Source organism: Bubalus bubalis, chromosome 6 (genome assembly GCF_019923935.1).
Source record: "Bubalus bubalis isolate 160015118507 breed Murrah chromosome 6, NDDB_SH_1, whole genome shotgun sequence".
Lineage (NCBI taxonomy): Eukaryota > Metazoa > Chordata > Mammalia > Artiodactyla > Bovidae > Bubalus > Bubalus bubalis.
In genome coordinates, this window is record NC_059162.1 from 90,918,480 (window position 1) to 90,932,053 (window position 13,574).

General features: G+C 41.3%; 1 protein-coding gene across 3 annotated transcripts in view; it reads left to right on the forward strand.

Annotated features, from left to right (window-relative positions):
* The window catches only part of USP24 (ubiquitin specific peptidase 24), a 153,474-nt gene that overhangs the window by 90,395 nt on the left and 49,505 nt on the right, over nucleotides 1–13,574 (forward strand). For all 3 annotated transcript variants that reach the window (XM_025288649.3, XM_006049602.4, XM_025288650.3), the window contains 4 exons: nucleotides 291–450; nucleotides 1,314–1,469; nucleotides 3,665–3,735; nucleotides 4,617–4,777. In XM_025288649.3, coding sequence (XP_025144434.2) covers nucleotides 291–450; nucleotides 1,314–1,469; nucleotides 3,665–3,735; nucleotides 4,617–4,777 — 548 coding nt within the window. The remainder of the gene's footprint in view (nucleotides 1–290; nucleotides 451–1,313; nucleotides 1,470–3,664; nucleotides 3,736–4,616; nucleotides 4,778–13,574) is intronic.

Below are 13,574 nucleotides of genomic sequence, written 5' to 3' on the forward strand. Positions count from 1 at the left end.
CTGTGTAGGAGGCCGCATGGTGGTTCACATAGACCGGATGCTGTGTGTGGAAGAGGGGACATGGTGACAGCAAAATGGGTGATTTGAAGCCAGAACCCAGAGAGCAGGGTCTCTGTGTTGTAGTAGCAGAGAGGCAGTTGTAAGTCTTTGAACAGTACAGAAGCATAAAAAGGCTGTCTGTCTTGTAGATGATGTTGGAGGGAAATGAGCCTGCAAACTGAGACCAAGAGGAGGTTATTGAAGTCAGTGGGACGTGTTCAAGTACTCACAGCACTTTCTTGCTTCCTTAGACAATGGAAGTCGGTGATTTCACATCTACTGTGGCTTGTTTCATGCGACTGTCATGGGCTGCAGCCGCAGGACGGCTTGACCTCGTTGGGAGTAGCCAACCAATTAAAGAAAGTAATTCTCTGTTTCCTGCTGGAATTCGAAACAGACTCAGCAGTTCAGGTACTGATTAAGAAGGATAAAATAATTAGAATATTGAACAGGAAGTAGCTATAAAAATCGTCTTTGTATAGGTTATTCAGGGTCACAGGAAGGAGAAAGCCTTTTCTCTTGCTTTTGAGCATGAACAGAAATTCATCAAGCTAAATAAACCCTCAAGATTTATGCATATTCAAGTATGCATGTATGTATATACATCCTTCATTTATCTATGTCATACTAAGAAAAAAGTTTATAAATGCAAAACAAATAGAAAAACCAAGCAGAGTTTTAGCTTGCTGAGTATGAAAGTGTCATGAGGCCAATAATTATGGCTGTAATAAAAATTCACCTAGAATATTTACCTGGAAAAATCATTTTCTTGGTTTGGCCTGTTATTTTCTGTTAGGCCTTTATAAATAGCTTTATTTCTCAGCTTTATTTGGTTTCCCTGCTGTGTATATACCTCACTAATACTAGAGCTTTTAAACTGTACGACATACAGTAAAGTGCAGAAATGCTGAATGTGCAGGAGTTTTAGAGTTTTTACATAAGTATAACCCATTAGATTAAGATAAGGAGCATTTCTAATAACCCAGAAAGACTCCCACATGCCTCCAAAATTGCACTGTTTTTGCTTCTGGCACCTGAAACTAGTTTTTCGTCGTAAATGTATTTTTCAGCGCTTCCAAATGTGTTTTAAGTACAAAGAAAGCAGTGGGGGTCAAAGTAAATGATTAATTCTCTCTTGTTTCTTAGACCAAAGTGTCTTCTTGAACTCTTTACCTTCACTTGAGGATTATGGACACATTAAAGGGTTTTAATCTCAAGGGTCCTGTGGGATCCCCAGTAACCCTTCAGTAACCTTCCGTTTTGTATGTTTCCAGGAAGCAATTGCAGCTCTGGAAGTGAAGGGGACCCAGTGGCCTTGCACGCAGGCATCTGTGTACGACAACAGTCCGTGTCCACCAAAGACTCCCTGATTGCTGGAGAGGCTTTGTCTCTTCTTGTCACCTGCCTGCAGCTTCGGAGCCAACAGCTGGGTATGCGGGAGGCCTGCTTGCCATTCGTGTTTTAGGAAATGGCCAGGTTTCTGTTGGGAATTATTTATATCCCTTCATAGATAAGGTCATATTAATAGAAATGGAAAAGGGGAAAGTTGGCATATGGAATAGGTAAGAATGGTGCTAGAGTACTTAATTCTGAACAAGTATTTATTGAGCACCTCTGTATACACGGTTCCACAGTTGATGTTATAAAGGCAGTATGTCTGCTGTCCAGGAGAGCTTACCATCTGTTGGAGGAATTAAAACAAGCCAAAGTTGTAGGTCATAAGCTATAGAAGTAGAATTATATATCAATCCCTAAACTGATAACGACTCCAGTATTAAAAATTATGAAACTTAAGATTTGTCCTTTTATCTTTATTGTTGGTTTTGACAAACTGGGGCTATTGCTAAACATATTTTTAGCATTAGATTCCCCAGGGCTCAGTCCCTGGACACTTTTTTTCCTCTGCCTACGCTCATTCTCATAATCACCCATTCACATAATCACATCCATGTTCACAGCCTTAAATTCCCTATATGTGTCGGTAACACTTAAATTTGGCTCTGTGACCTGGGCCCCTCCCCTGACATCTCTACTTAGATATAGTAGACTTCCTGAACTTAACATGTCCAGAACTGAACACTGGTCTGGCCCACACCACCCAAGAGATTGCCCATCTTAATTAGTAGCATTTTCGTTCTTGGAGTCATCCTACTCCAGGATTCCTTTCTTTACATCCTACTTCTAATCTGCCAACACACCCTTCTTCAGACTCCACCTTTGCTGGATTAAGGGGATTCCTCCCCTTAGACCACCTTTTCTGTTAGTGCCCTCTGCTCCTCCATCATCTCTTACCTTGATTATAGCAGCAGTGCCCTGACTAATCTCCCTGCTTCTACCCTTGCAGTTTATTCTCCACACAGTAACCAGAGTGGACCCGCTAAAATGTAAGTCAGATCATATCACTCCTCTATTTACAGCCCTGCAGTGGCCTCAGTTCACACTGAGTAAAAGCCAGATCTTCCCTAAGGCCTTCCAAGCCTGACACCATCCACGCCCGTGATACCTGTGTGCCTTCACCTCTTGCACTCCCTGCCTCACCCACCATGCTTCAGCCACCCTGGCTTCCTAGCTGTTCCCTGACACTCAGGCACATGCCTGCCTCAGGGCCCTTGCACTAGCTATTCCCACTTCCCCCACCTTTTTTTAGAGAAATCACAGTCCTCACCTCTCCCAGCATTCACCTGTAAACTGTTGTTGTTTTTTTCTCTGTCACTTATCACTGTACAGCATACAGTAAAATTTCTCTGCTTTCATGTTTATTGTCGTTATCCCCTTCCCCACCTAGATGGTAAGCTCCATAAGAACAGAGGCTTTTGTCCCATGTGTTCCTAATGAATCCTTAACACCCAAACACTGTGGGGTGTAGTAGGCCCTCAATAAATACTTATTCAGGGATGCAGTCTTAATGACTTGACTTTTAAAAGTTGTACCAATACATGGAGCCCAATTCATTACCATTATTACTGGTTCAGACTGCCTGTTACTTAGAATTGGTGATCATTATGTATCATTCGGTATAACATCCAAATTTATCATATAAGATATCAAGATAAACATACAGAAAAAGTTATGTGTTTGTGGGACAGTGAAGTATCAAAAATTTGACAGTACAATATCAAAAATGATTTACTTTGGTCAGATTTGCTTTTAAAGGCTTATATATGAGAAGTCTTAAGTTACTGTGAAATACTATTAAGCATAAGCCATACTTTTAGTTCAGTTTCCTACAACTGTTTGATTACAGAAGTATTTTCAAATCAGGATGAGAAAAATTTTAACTTCAAGCTTTTTTATCGTTTGTAAGTTTATTGTAGAGTACATTTTATAGTTCAGAGGTATTGATAGTTTATCAAAGCAAGACATATTTGTTCTGTCACTAGTAAGCACAAGACATTGTGGGAAAAAGTGAGGGTACAAAGATTACTTGGACACAGTCCTGCTCCCGAGCGCCTTAGGCGCTCATGGGGGCAGTTATGGAGGTACTGAATTTGATTCTGTGTGGAAGAAGAGATGATGTCTACGATAGTTAAGGGTAAGAAATTATTCAAAACTTCTGAAATTTTGAAAATGCACTTCCTAACTTAGTTTCCTCCCCTGCCCCTATTCTCCTTATTCTTACCATCAGCCTCTTTCTATAACTTGCCCTGTGTTGCTGATTTTATCATTGATATTCTGCTTGGATCACCAAGTGCTGAGGTAAGGCTCACTTTATACAAAACCCCTTTGGTCTTGCTCTGCCTGGGCTCCTGGATGCCCGAGGCAGTGTGGGGACTGTAGAGGGAGTGGTGCTAGTCCTCCTGGGGAGTCACGTCGAGCGCTGCAGACCATTATGACAGTGACCGTTTAGACTCGCACCTTCCTTCCTTGTCTGTGTTTCACCGGAAGTTAAGAGACTAGTGCTATGATTAACTTGCAGTTATTTATAGCAAACAAAATCTTACAGTGTTCAACATCCATAGCTGGCCAAGTCAGCCAACATTAAACATTAACTTGTTGGCCCAAATCAAGAAAGACCAACTTCAAGCCGTGAACTTTCATTAAGTCTTAGAATTCTTATTTTCGTACATAACCTTGAGAATTAACTTTGAGACACATGAAGAAGAGGTTTGTTGGGTTTTTTTTCTAATTTTCATTTGCATTAAATTATAAGCCTGTTGATTAGAGTAGAATGTGCTGTGCTTAGACACTCAGTCATGTCTGATTCTTGGCTGCTCCATGGGCTGTAGCCCGCCAGGCTCCTCTGTCCATACGGATTTTCCAGACAAGAAAACAGGAGTGAGTTGCCATGCCCTTCTCCAGGGGATCTTCCCAACCAGGGATCAAACCCAGGTCTCCCACATTGTAGGCAGATTGTTTACCATCTGAGTAGAATCCAGTACTAGAATAATTTGGGAAATCAGTACCCAGACCACACTTGATTTAAATTAGCCCTAGTTTATTCAATGTAAACTTTACTGACTGAAATGCTCACACCCTTATAGCATCATTCAGAGTATGGGCTTTGGAGGAAATTCATTTTTTAAGCAGTCTATGTATTGATTGATATACATCCTTGGCCACTAAAAATGTGATTTCAGATTCGCCATGTTGCCTGCGATCAACTGTATACTCTGAGTCAGACAGATACTTCAGCCCACCCAGATGTGCAGAAGCCAAACCAGTTTCTGCTGGGTGTGATTCTCACTGCTCAGCTGCCTCTCTGGTCCCCAACCAGTATCATGCGAGGAGTCAATCAGAGGTATGTAATAAGATGAAAACGTTCACGTCATACAGAGAGGGAGTAATGATTTGTGTACTGCTCCCCTACAGGCCACAGTGCATGACTGAGATGACAGAATCTCTCCTTCTCTCTTCCAGCATGTATACCTTGAAAGAAGGCATTTCAGGTTTTCCTCCCATTTAGGACCAAAGAGTTAGAAGAAACAATACCAGGCTTTCTTTCTCTCTACCAGCCCAGCTTCTATCTCCACCTACTCCAAAAAGAAGACTCACCTGGTGGTTGAGAAACTGCATTATTTGAGCCGGATCACTGCGTAAAGAGTTCACACCTGTATATCACATTTTTAGCATACTTTATAACTCCATGTCTAGAGGTACTAGGGTATCCTTCTAGCTTTTTCTTGGGTTTATACATCCTGGACATGGAAGGAGGCTTGTGATCCAGGTTCAGAGACTTGAGTAAAACCATTCTGCCTGCCCCATCTTACCTCCTGAGGCAAGCCTGCCTACAAGGGTGCCCCAGTGTAGGCTCAGCCTGGGAGGTCAGAAATCCCACATGGACCTCAAGTTTAAGCCATATTTCCAGCTCAACAGCAAGGCCTTGCTCTGAGGCTTAGAAGACACCACAGAGATTTGTGAAATCAGTATATATTTTCCTTTGTATACGCTTTATAAATTAGAGCCCTTAGTAGAAATGTTAGAGCTACTCCAAATAATACCAGACACATCCACAATTGGGCGTCACTTCCACTTCGGCTCAGCCTCTTCATTCCTTCTGGATCTGTTTCTCTGTTCTTCTCCAGTATCATATTGGACACCTACCGTCCTGTGGGGTTCATCTTTCAGTGTTGTATCTCTTTGCCTTTTCATACTGTTCATGGGGTTCTCAAGGCAAGAATGCTGAAGTGGCACAGTACAACTTGTTTTCACATGCTGGGCTGGGTGAAGCTTAAGCTGGAATCAAGATTGCCCGGAGAAATATTAATAACCTTGGATATGCAGATGACACCATCCTAATGGCAGAAATCAGAGGATCTAAAGAGTCCCTTGATGAAGGTGAAAGAGGAGAGTGAAAAAGCTAGCTTAAAACAGCATTCAAAAAACTAAGATCATGGCATCTGGTCCCATCGCTTCATGGCAAATAGATGGGGAAACAATGGAAACAGTGACAGACTATTTTGGGGCGCCAAAATCACTGTGGATGGTGATTGTAGCCATGAAATTAAGATACATTCGCTCCTTGGAAGAAAAGCTATGACAAACCTAGACAATGTATTAAAAAGCAGAGACATCAGTTTGCCCACAAAAGCCCATCTGGTCAAAGCTGTAGTTTTTCCAGTAGTCATGTATGGAGAGTTGGACTATAAAGAAAGCTGAGCACCGAAGAACTGACATTTTTGAACTGTGCTGTTAGAGAAGACTTTTGAGAGTCCCTTGGACAGCAAGGAGATCAAACCAGTCAATCCTAAAGGAAATCAACCCTGAATATTCGTTGGCAGGACTGATGCTGAAACTCCAATACTTTGGCCACCTGATCTGAAAAGATTATTCATTGGAAAAGATGCTGATGCTGGGCAAGATTGAGGGCAAGAGGAGAAGGGGACAACAGAGGATGAGATGATTGGAAGGCATCACTGGCTCAATGGACATGAGTTTGAGCAATCTCTGGGAGCTAGTGAAGGACAAGGAAGCCTGGCATGTTGCAGTCCACGGGTCGCAGAGAGTTGGGCCCAACTGAGTGACTAAATAGCAACAACAGCTCCAAATACCAAACTTGGTCTTTTTTTTCAGTGCAGTAAAATATACATAGGGGCTTCCCTGGTGCACAGGTAGTAAAAAATCTGCCTACAGTGTGGGAGACCCATGTTCAATCCCTGGGTCAAGAAGATCCATAACATAACATTTAACATTTTAACGATTTTTAACTGAACAGTGCAGTAACATTAAGTGTATTCACCTTGTTGTGCAGCCAAGTTCTTTAGCATTCTAAACTGCAAGTCTGTACCCAGTAAGAAATCACTAAATGCAAGACTGGTAAATTTGACTCCAAAAAATATCTATGAAAAAAAATATACCTGAGTCAAAAGTCAGTTAAACTATATAGTTAGTTACTATATAGACTTATAACATATGTGACAGACAGCAAGCTAATTTTGATAATACATATGAAGAGATATTATAAACCACAAAAGACCAACAGCCAAATAGAAAAATGGACAAAGGACATGATGAGACAGCTCAGAGACAATCTTGTAGATGATTTTTTTTTTTTTTTTTTTTTTTAGATTTGCTAGATTTATTTTTTTCTTTTACTGTGGTAGAATATGCGTAACATAAAATTTACAATTATATCAGTTTTAGGGGTGTAACTTAGTGAAATTAAGTACATACACATTTTTGTGTAACCATCACCACTGTCTGTTTCCAAAATTTTTCCATCATCTCAAACTGAAATTCTTCTCCCATTAAACAATAATACCTCATTCGTTTCACTCCTCTCTCCAGGCACCGGCAACTACCAGTTTACTTTCTAGCTCTGTAAATTTGACTATTCTAGGTACCTCGTAAAAGTGAAACCATACAATATTTGTCCTTTTCTATCTAGCTTATTTCAATTACCATAATATTTTCAGGGTTCATCCATGTTACAGCATGAGTGAGGGTTTCATTTCTATTCAACACTGAATGATAATTCCTTTTTGTATATATCATACTTTGTTTATCCATTCACCATCAGTTCAGTTCACTTCAGTCACTCAGTCGTGTCTGACTCTTTGCAACCCCATGAATCGCAGCACGCCAGGCCTCCCTGTCCATCACCAACTCCCAGAGTTCACCCAAACTAAAGTCCATTGAGTCAGTGATGCCACCCAACCATCTCATTCTCTGTCATCCCCTTCTCCTCGTGCCCTCAATCTTTCCCAGCATCGGGGTCTTTTCAAATGAGTCAGCTCTTCGCATCAGGTGGCCAAAGTATTGGAGTTTCAGCTTCAACATCAGCCCTTCCAAGGAACACCCAGTCTCCTTGCAGTCCAGGGGATTCTCAAGAGTCTTCTACAACACCACAGTTCAAAAGCATCAACTCTTCGGTGCTCAGCTTTCTTTATAGTCCAACTCTCACATCCGTACATGACTACTGGAAAAACCATAGCCTTGATTAGATGGACCTTTGTTGGCAGAGTAATGCCTGCTTTTTAATATGCTGTCTAGGTTGGTCATAACTTCTCTTCCAAGGAGTAAGCATCTTTTAATTTCATGGCTGCAGTCACCACCTGCACTGATTTTGTAGCCCAAAAAAGTAAAATCAGCCACTGTTTCCACTTTCTCAAGAGGCAGGTCAGGTCGTCTGGTATTCCCATCTCTTGAAGAATTTTCCACAGTTTATTGTGATCCACACAGTCAAAGGCTTTGGCATAGTCAATAAAGCAGAAATAGATGTTTTTCTGGAATTCTCTTGCTTTTTCCATGGTCCAGTGGATGTTGGCAATTTGATCTCTGGTTCCTCTGCCTTTTCTAAAGAACCAGCTTGAACATCTGGAAGTTCACGGTTACATATTGCTGAAGCCTGGCTTGGAGAATTTTGAGCACTAGTTTACTAGCGTGTGAGATGAGTGCAATTGTGCGGTAGTTTGAGCATTCTTTGGCATTGCCTTTCTTTGGTATTGGAATGAAAACTGACCTTTTCCTGTCCTGTGACCACTGCTGAGTTTTCCAAATTTGTTGATATATTGAGTGCAGCACTTTCACAGCATCATATTTTAGAATTTGAAATAGCTCAATTGGAATTCCATCACCTCCACTAGCTTTGTTCATAGTGATGCTTTCTAAGGCCCACTTGACTTCACATTCCAGGATGTCTGGCTCTAGGTGAGTGATCACACCATCGTGATTATCTGGGTCATGAAGATCTTTTTTGTACAGTTCTTCTGTGTATTCTTGCCACCTCTTCTTAATATCTTCTGCTTCTGTTAGGTCCATACCATTTCTGTCCTTTATTGAGCCCATCTTTGCATGAAATGTTCCCTTGGTATCTCTGATTTTCTTAAAGAGATTCCCTAGTCTTTCCCATTCTATTGTTTTCCTCTATTTCTTTGAACTGATCACTGAGGAAGGCTTTCTTATCGCTACTTGCTAATTTTTGGAACTCTGCATTCAAATGGGTATATCATTTTTCCTTTGCTTTTCACTTCTTTTCTTTTCACAGCTATTTGTAAGGCCTCCTCAGATACCCATTTTGCTTTTTTGCATTTCTTTTTCCTTGGGGATGGTCTTGATCCCTGTCTCCTGTACAATGTCATGAACTTCTATCCATAGTTCATCAGGCACTCTATCAGATCTAGTCCCTTAAATCTATTTCTCACTTCCACTGTATAATCATAAGGGATTTGATTTAGGTCATACCTGAATGGTCTAGTGGTTTTCCCCACTTTCTTCAATTTTAGTCTGAACTTGGCAATGAGGAGTTCATGATCTGAGACACAGTCAGCTCCTGGTCTTGTTTTTGCTGACTGTTTAGAGCTTCTCCATCTTTGGCTGCAAAGAATATAATCAATCTGATTTTGGTGTTGGCCATCTGGTGATGTCCATATGTAGAGTCTTCTCTTGTGTTGTTGGAAGAGGGTGTTTGCTATGACTAGTGCCTTCTCTTGGCAAAACTCTATTAGCCTTTGCCCTGCTTCATTCCGTACTCCAAGGCCAAATTTGCCTGTTACTCCAGGTGTTTCTTGACTTCTTACTTTTGCATTCCAGTCCCCTACAACGAAAGGAACATCTTTTTTGGGTGTTAGTTCTAGAAGTGAAAGGTTGTTGCTGAACCATGAAAAGACACCAGGATTCTTGGCCTCTGGAGAAGAATTCAATCCGGGGCCAGAGACAAGGCTTGATCGCTCAGAGCATTTGTGTAATAAAATTTTATTAAAGTATAAAGGAGACAGAGAAAGCTTCTAACATAGGCATAAGAAGGGGGCAGAAAGAGTACCCCCTTGGTAGTGTTAGCAGTGGAGTTATATACTCTGCAATGAATCAAAAGAATGTCTGGAGGTTGTAAAGACCTCACCACACCTACTCCCATAATTTACATCTTAAGATAACAAGATTAGCCAGAAGGTTTAATCCAGAGACTGTCCTCAAGCAGGATACATTATTGTTATATAATCCTTGTAAAGACTTCACTAAGGAAAGTAGAGGGGAAAAAAAAAGTTTGTCCTTTCTTCCTCCTTGAGAATTCCAGACCTCTCTCTCCTGGGCACCCTTAGTCTTCTTATCAATCTGCCTAGGAAATGACTGTCTCATTCCCCCCTTTTCTTTTAGGAGAATTATACTGCCAAGGGAAAGTGGCATCGTTTTCATTCCATAACTACTTCTTGCTAGGAGCGTGGTTGCTTAATTGTTGAGGCAACATATTCTCCTAACCCTCATATTGAGGGTCTCTGATCCAGGGGCCCCAAGTAGTAGTGGAGGAGGCTGTGGCACTCGTAGGAGCCTGGACAACCATTTGCAACTTAAAAGCCTTCATGCATCCGAAACAAATCCAGTTACACAGTTCCAGATGCAAGCCAAAATAGTCATCAAAGCAAGTTAAAATTAAGTCATATTATACCCATAGTTACATCAGTCCATCTTAGGATTGTTAGATGTTATCAGTTTAAGAAGAGGCATCACATGCAGTTGTTGTTGAAGGCATTTGCAGACTTGGAGAAAGTCTTTTCTTTTAAGAGATGTCCACCATGGGAAGTCTTCCACTGATGAAGATAGGAGTGCTCCACAGACCCAGCAGTTAGACTGATTGTGGAATTCAGCATAGGAATGAGTCCAGGACAGGAAGGCATTGTCTTGAGGATCAAACGGCATACTCAGGACTTTTGGAGTCAGCATAAGTAGGCTCACATAGATTATCAGGCCCATCTGAAAAGTACAAAGTCAGAGCATAGAAAGTAAAGACATAAAATGAAGTCACTTAGTTCCGGTCAGGGTGCCACCTCTTAACTCGAGTGTGATGTACCCACAGATCAATTCCTGGCACTTTGACAGCTGTGGGAGAAGAAAGAATAACCTGGTAAGGGCCTTCCCAGACGGGCTCGAGGGATTGGACCCCAGATCCCAATGTTTTTATGAGGACCTCGGTTCCTGGCTCAAATAGAGGCTTGCTTGACTCAGAGGCTGGGTCAGGAGTCGTCTCCCAGAGTTCTGTTAGCGCCTGTTGAAAAGCTGAGAGCTAAGTTACATAACTAGTTAATTTCAAGGCTTCAAGGTCTATAACAATGTCTGTGCATAAGGCCTTCCATAAATACATTCAAAGGGGGACAGTCCCTCCTTTTTGGGGGCAGTTTGAGCCCTCCTTAAAGCTATGGATGGGACTTTAATCCAGTTGTCTTGCATCTCTTGAGTTAATTTGTGCAGATGTCTTTTGATAATGTCATTAGCTTTTTCAACCTTTGCTGAGGATTGGGGTCTCCAGGAGCAGTGTAAGTGATATTCTATTCCTAGAGCCTTAGACACCCCCTGAGTTACAGCAGCTTTAAAGGCGGAGCCATTGTCACTCTGAAGGCTCCATGGCAGCCCAAACCTAGGGATAATTTCATAGATTAAAATCTTTATAACCTCCTTAGCCTGTTCACTGTGACAGGGAAAAGCCTCAATCCATCCAGTAAAAGTATCCACCCAAACTTGTAAGCAAGAATACCCATTAGCTTTTGGCATACGAGTAAAATCAATTTCCCAGTCCTCTCCAGGATACCTTCCACTTCGTTGCAATCCAAATTTTACTAGCTTTTCAGTCTTTGAGTTATTTTTCTGACAAGCCTCACACCTTTTGATAATCTTCAAAGCTTTCATTACATTTTTACCTTCAAACAAACGAGAAGCCATCTGGTAAGTACTCTCTGCACCCAAATGAAAACTCTGCTGTAAACCCTTAAGAATTTTCCATTGAGCATTTTCAGGAATTAGTAATCGTCCATCTTCTGACTGTAACCATCCTTTATCAGTAATCTTTGCTCCTCTTTTCTCGTATCTTTCTAATTCTTCCTCAGTGTAGATCAAAGGCGTCTGTGAAGGGGTTTCGTAAAGTGCCGCTTTTCTGGCTTGACAGTCAGCCAGCTGATTACCTTCAGCTACTTTACTCCCATCTCTTTTGTGTTCTTTGCAATGCATAACAGCTACTTCTTTAGGACAATATATAGCAGTTAAAAGTCACTCGATCTGATCTCTCTGAAATGTTTAATAGGTTCTCCTGTTGCTGTTTTAAACTGTCTTTCTTTCCATATTGCAGCATGAGCACATAAAGTCAAATAAGCATACTTAGAATCAGTGTAGATATTTATCCACTGCCCTTTGTTTAACTCTAGAGCTCGGGTCAGAGCCACAAGCTCCGCTAACTGAGCACTGGTTCCCTGGGGGAGAGATTTTGCTTCTGAAACCTGTTCAGCAGTCACCACGGTGTAACCTGCTTTACGCTTTCCATCCCGAACAAAAGAACTGCCTTCTTTAAATATTTCCATGTCAGGATTGTCTAATGGGGTATCCATTAGTTCTTCCGAGCTGCATAGTTTAAAGTTAGGAATTCCGAACAGTCGTGATCAGGTGTTTTATTTTCCTTCTCAGGAAGGAAAGTGGCAGGATTTAAACTTCCACAGACTTTAAGCTTAGTTACTGGTCCTTCTAACAACAATGACTGATATTTAAGAAGTCTACTGTCTGTCATCCAAATATTAACCTTAGAATTTAAGATTCCACTCACATCATGAGAAGTCAGTACAGTAAGGTTTTGTCCATTAATTATTTTTAAAGCTTCAGGTGCTAATAAAGCCGCTGCCCCAATTACTCTTAGGCAGTGGGGCCACCCACGTGAAACTACATCTAATTCTGTGCTTAGATAAGCAGTAGGTTGCTGGTGAGGCCTTCAGGGTTGTGTCAAAACTCCCAAGGCCATACCTTTTCTTTCAGTGAAAAACAAATTAAATTCTGACCCTGTGGGCAAGCTGAGAGCCGGAGCTTGCAGGAGAGCAGTCTGAAGAACCTTAAAAGCCTTTTGAGTGTCTGGAGACCAAACCAGTTTGTCAGTTTGGGCCTGCTGAGTTTCAACTATAAGTTTATATAAAGGCCAGGCAAGTTGCCCATAACCCAGAATCAAAATTAACAGTAGCCTGTGATTCCCAAAAATCCTCTCAATTGTCTTAAGTCATAGGTAGGGGATGATTTAGTATAGGTTTAATTCTCTCAGGGCCTATGGCCCTAGTCCCTTCTGATATGATTAGGCCCAGATATCTAGCAGATTGTTGACAAAGCTGAGCCTTTTCTCTTGATGCGTTGTAACCACAGCCTGCCAGAAAGTTTAAGAAGTCTTCTGAGGCTCGTGAACAAGTTTCCTCTGTCTCAGCACAGAGCAAAATATCATCTACATATTGTAACACCACTGCTTCGGAGCTATTAAAGTTTTGTAGATCCCGTGACAAACTTTGTCCAAATAAGTGAGGACTCTCATGAAATCCCTGGGGCAAAACTGTCCAGGTTAATTGAGAAGCTGGCTGTATAGGGTCCTCAAAGGCAAATAGAAATCGACTTTCCTCCGCCAAAGGCACTGAATAGAAGGCATCCTTTAAATCAATTACTGAGAAATATTTGGCTCCTTCAGGAATTTCAGACAATAGAGTATAAGGATTAGGCACCATGGGGTGTAAAGAAACTACAGCCTCATTTATTATTTGTAAATCTTGAACTAGTCTCCATTTACCATTTGATTTCTTTGTACCCAAAATAGGAGTGTTACATGGACTGGGGAATTAATAGTCCCTGCTCCTTTTAAATTGTCAATGATG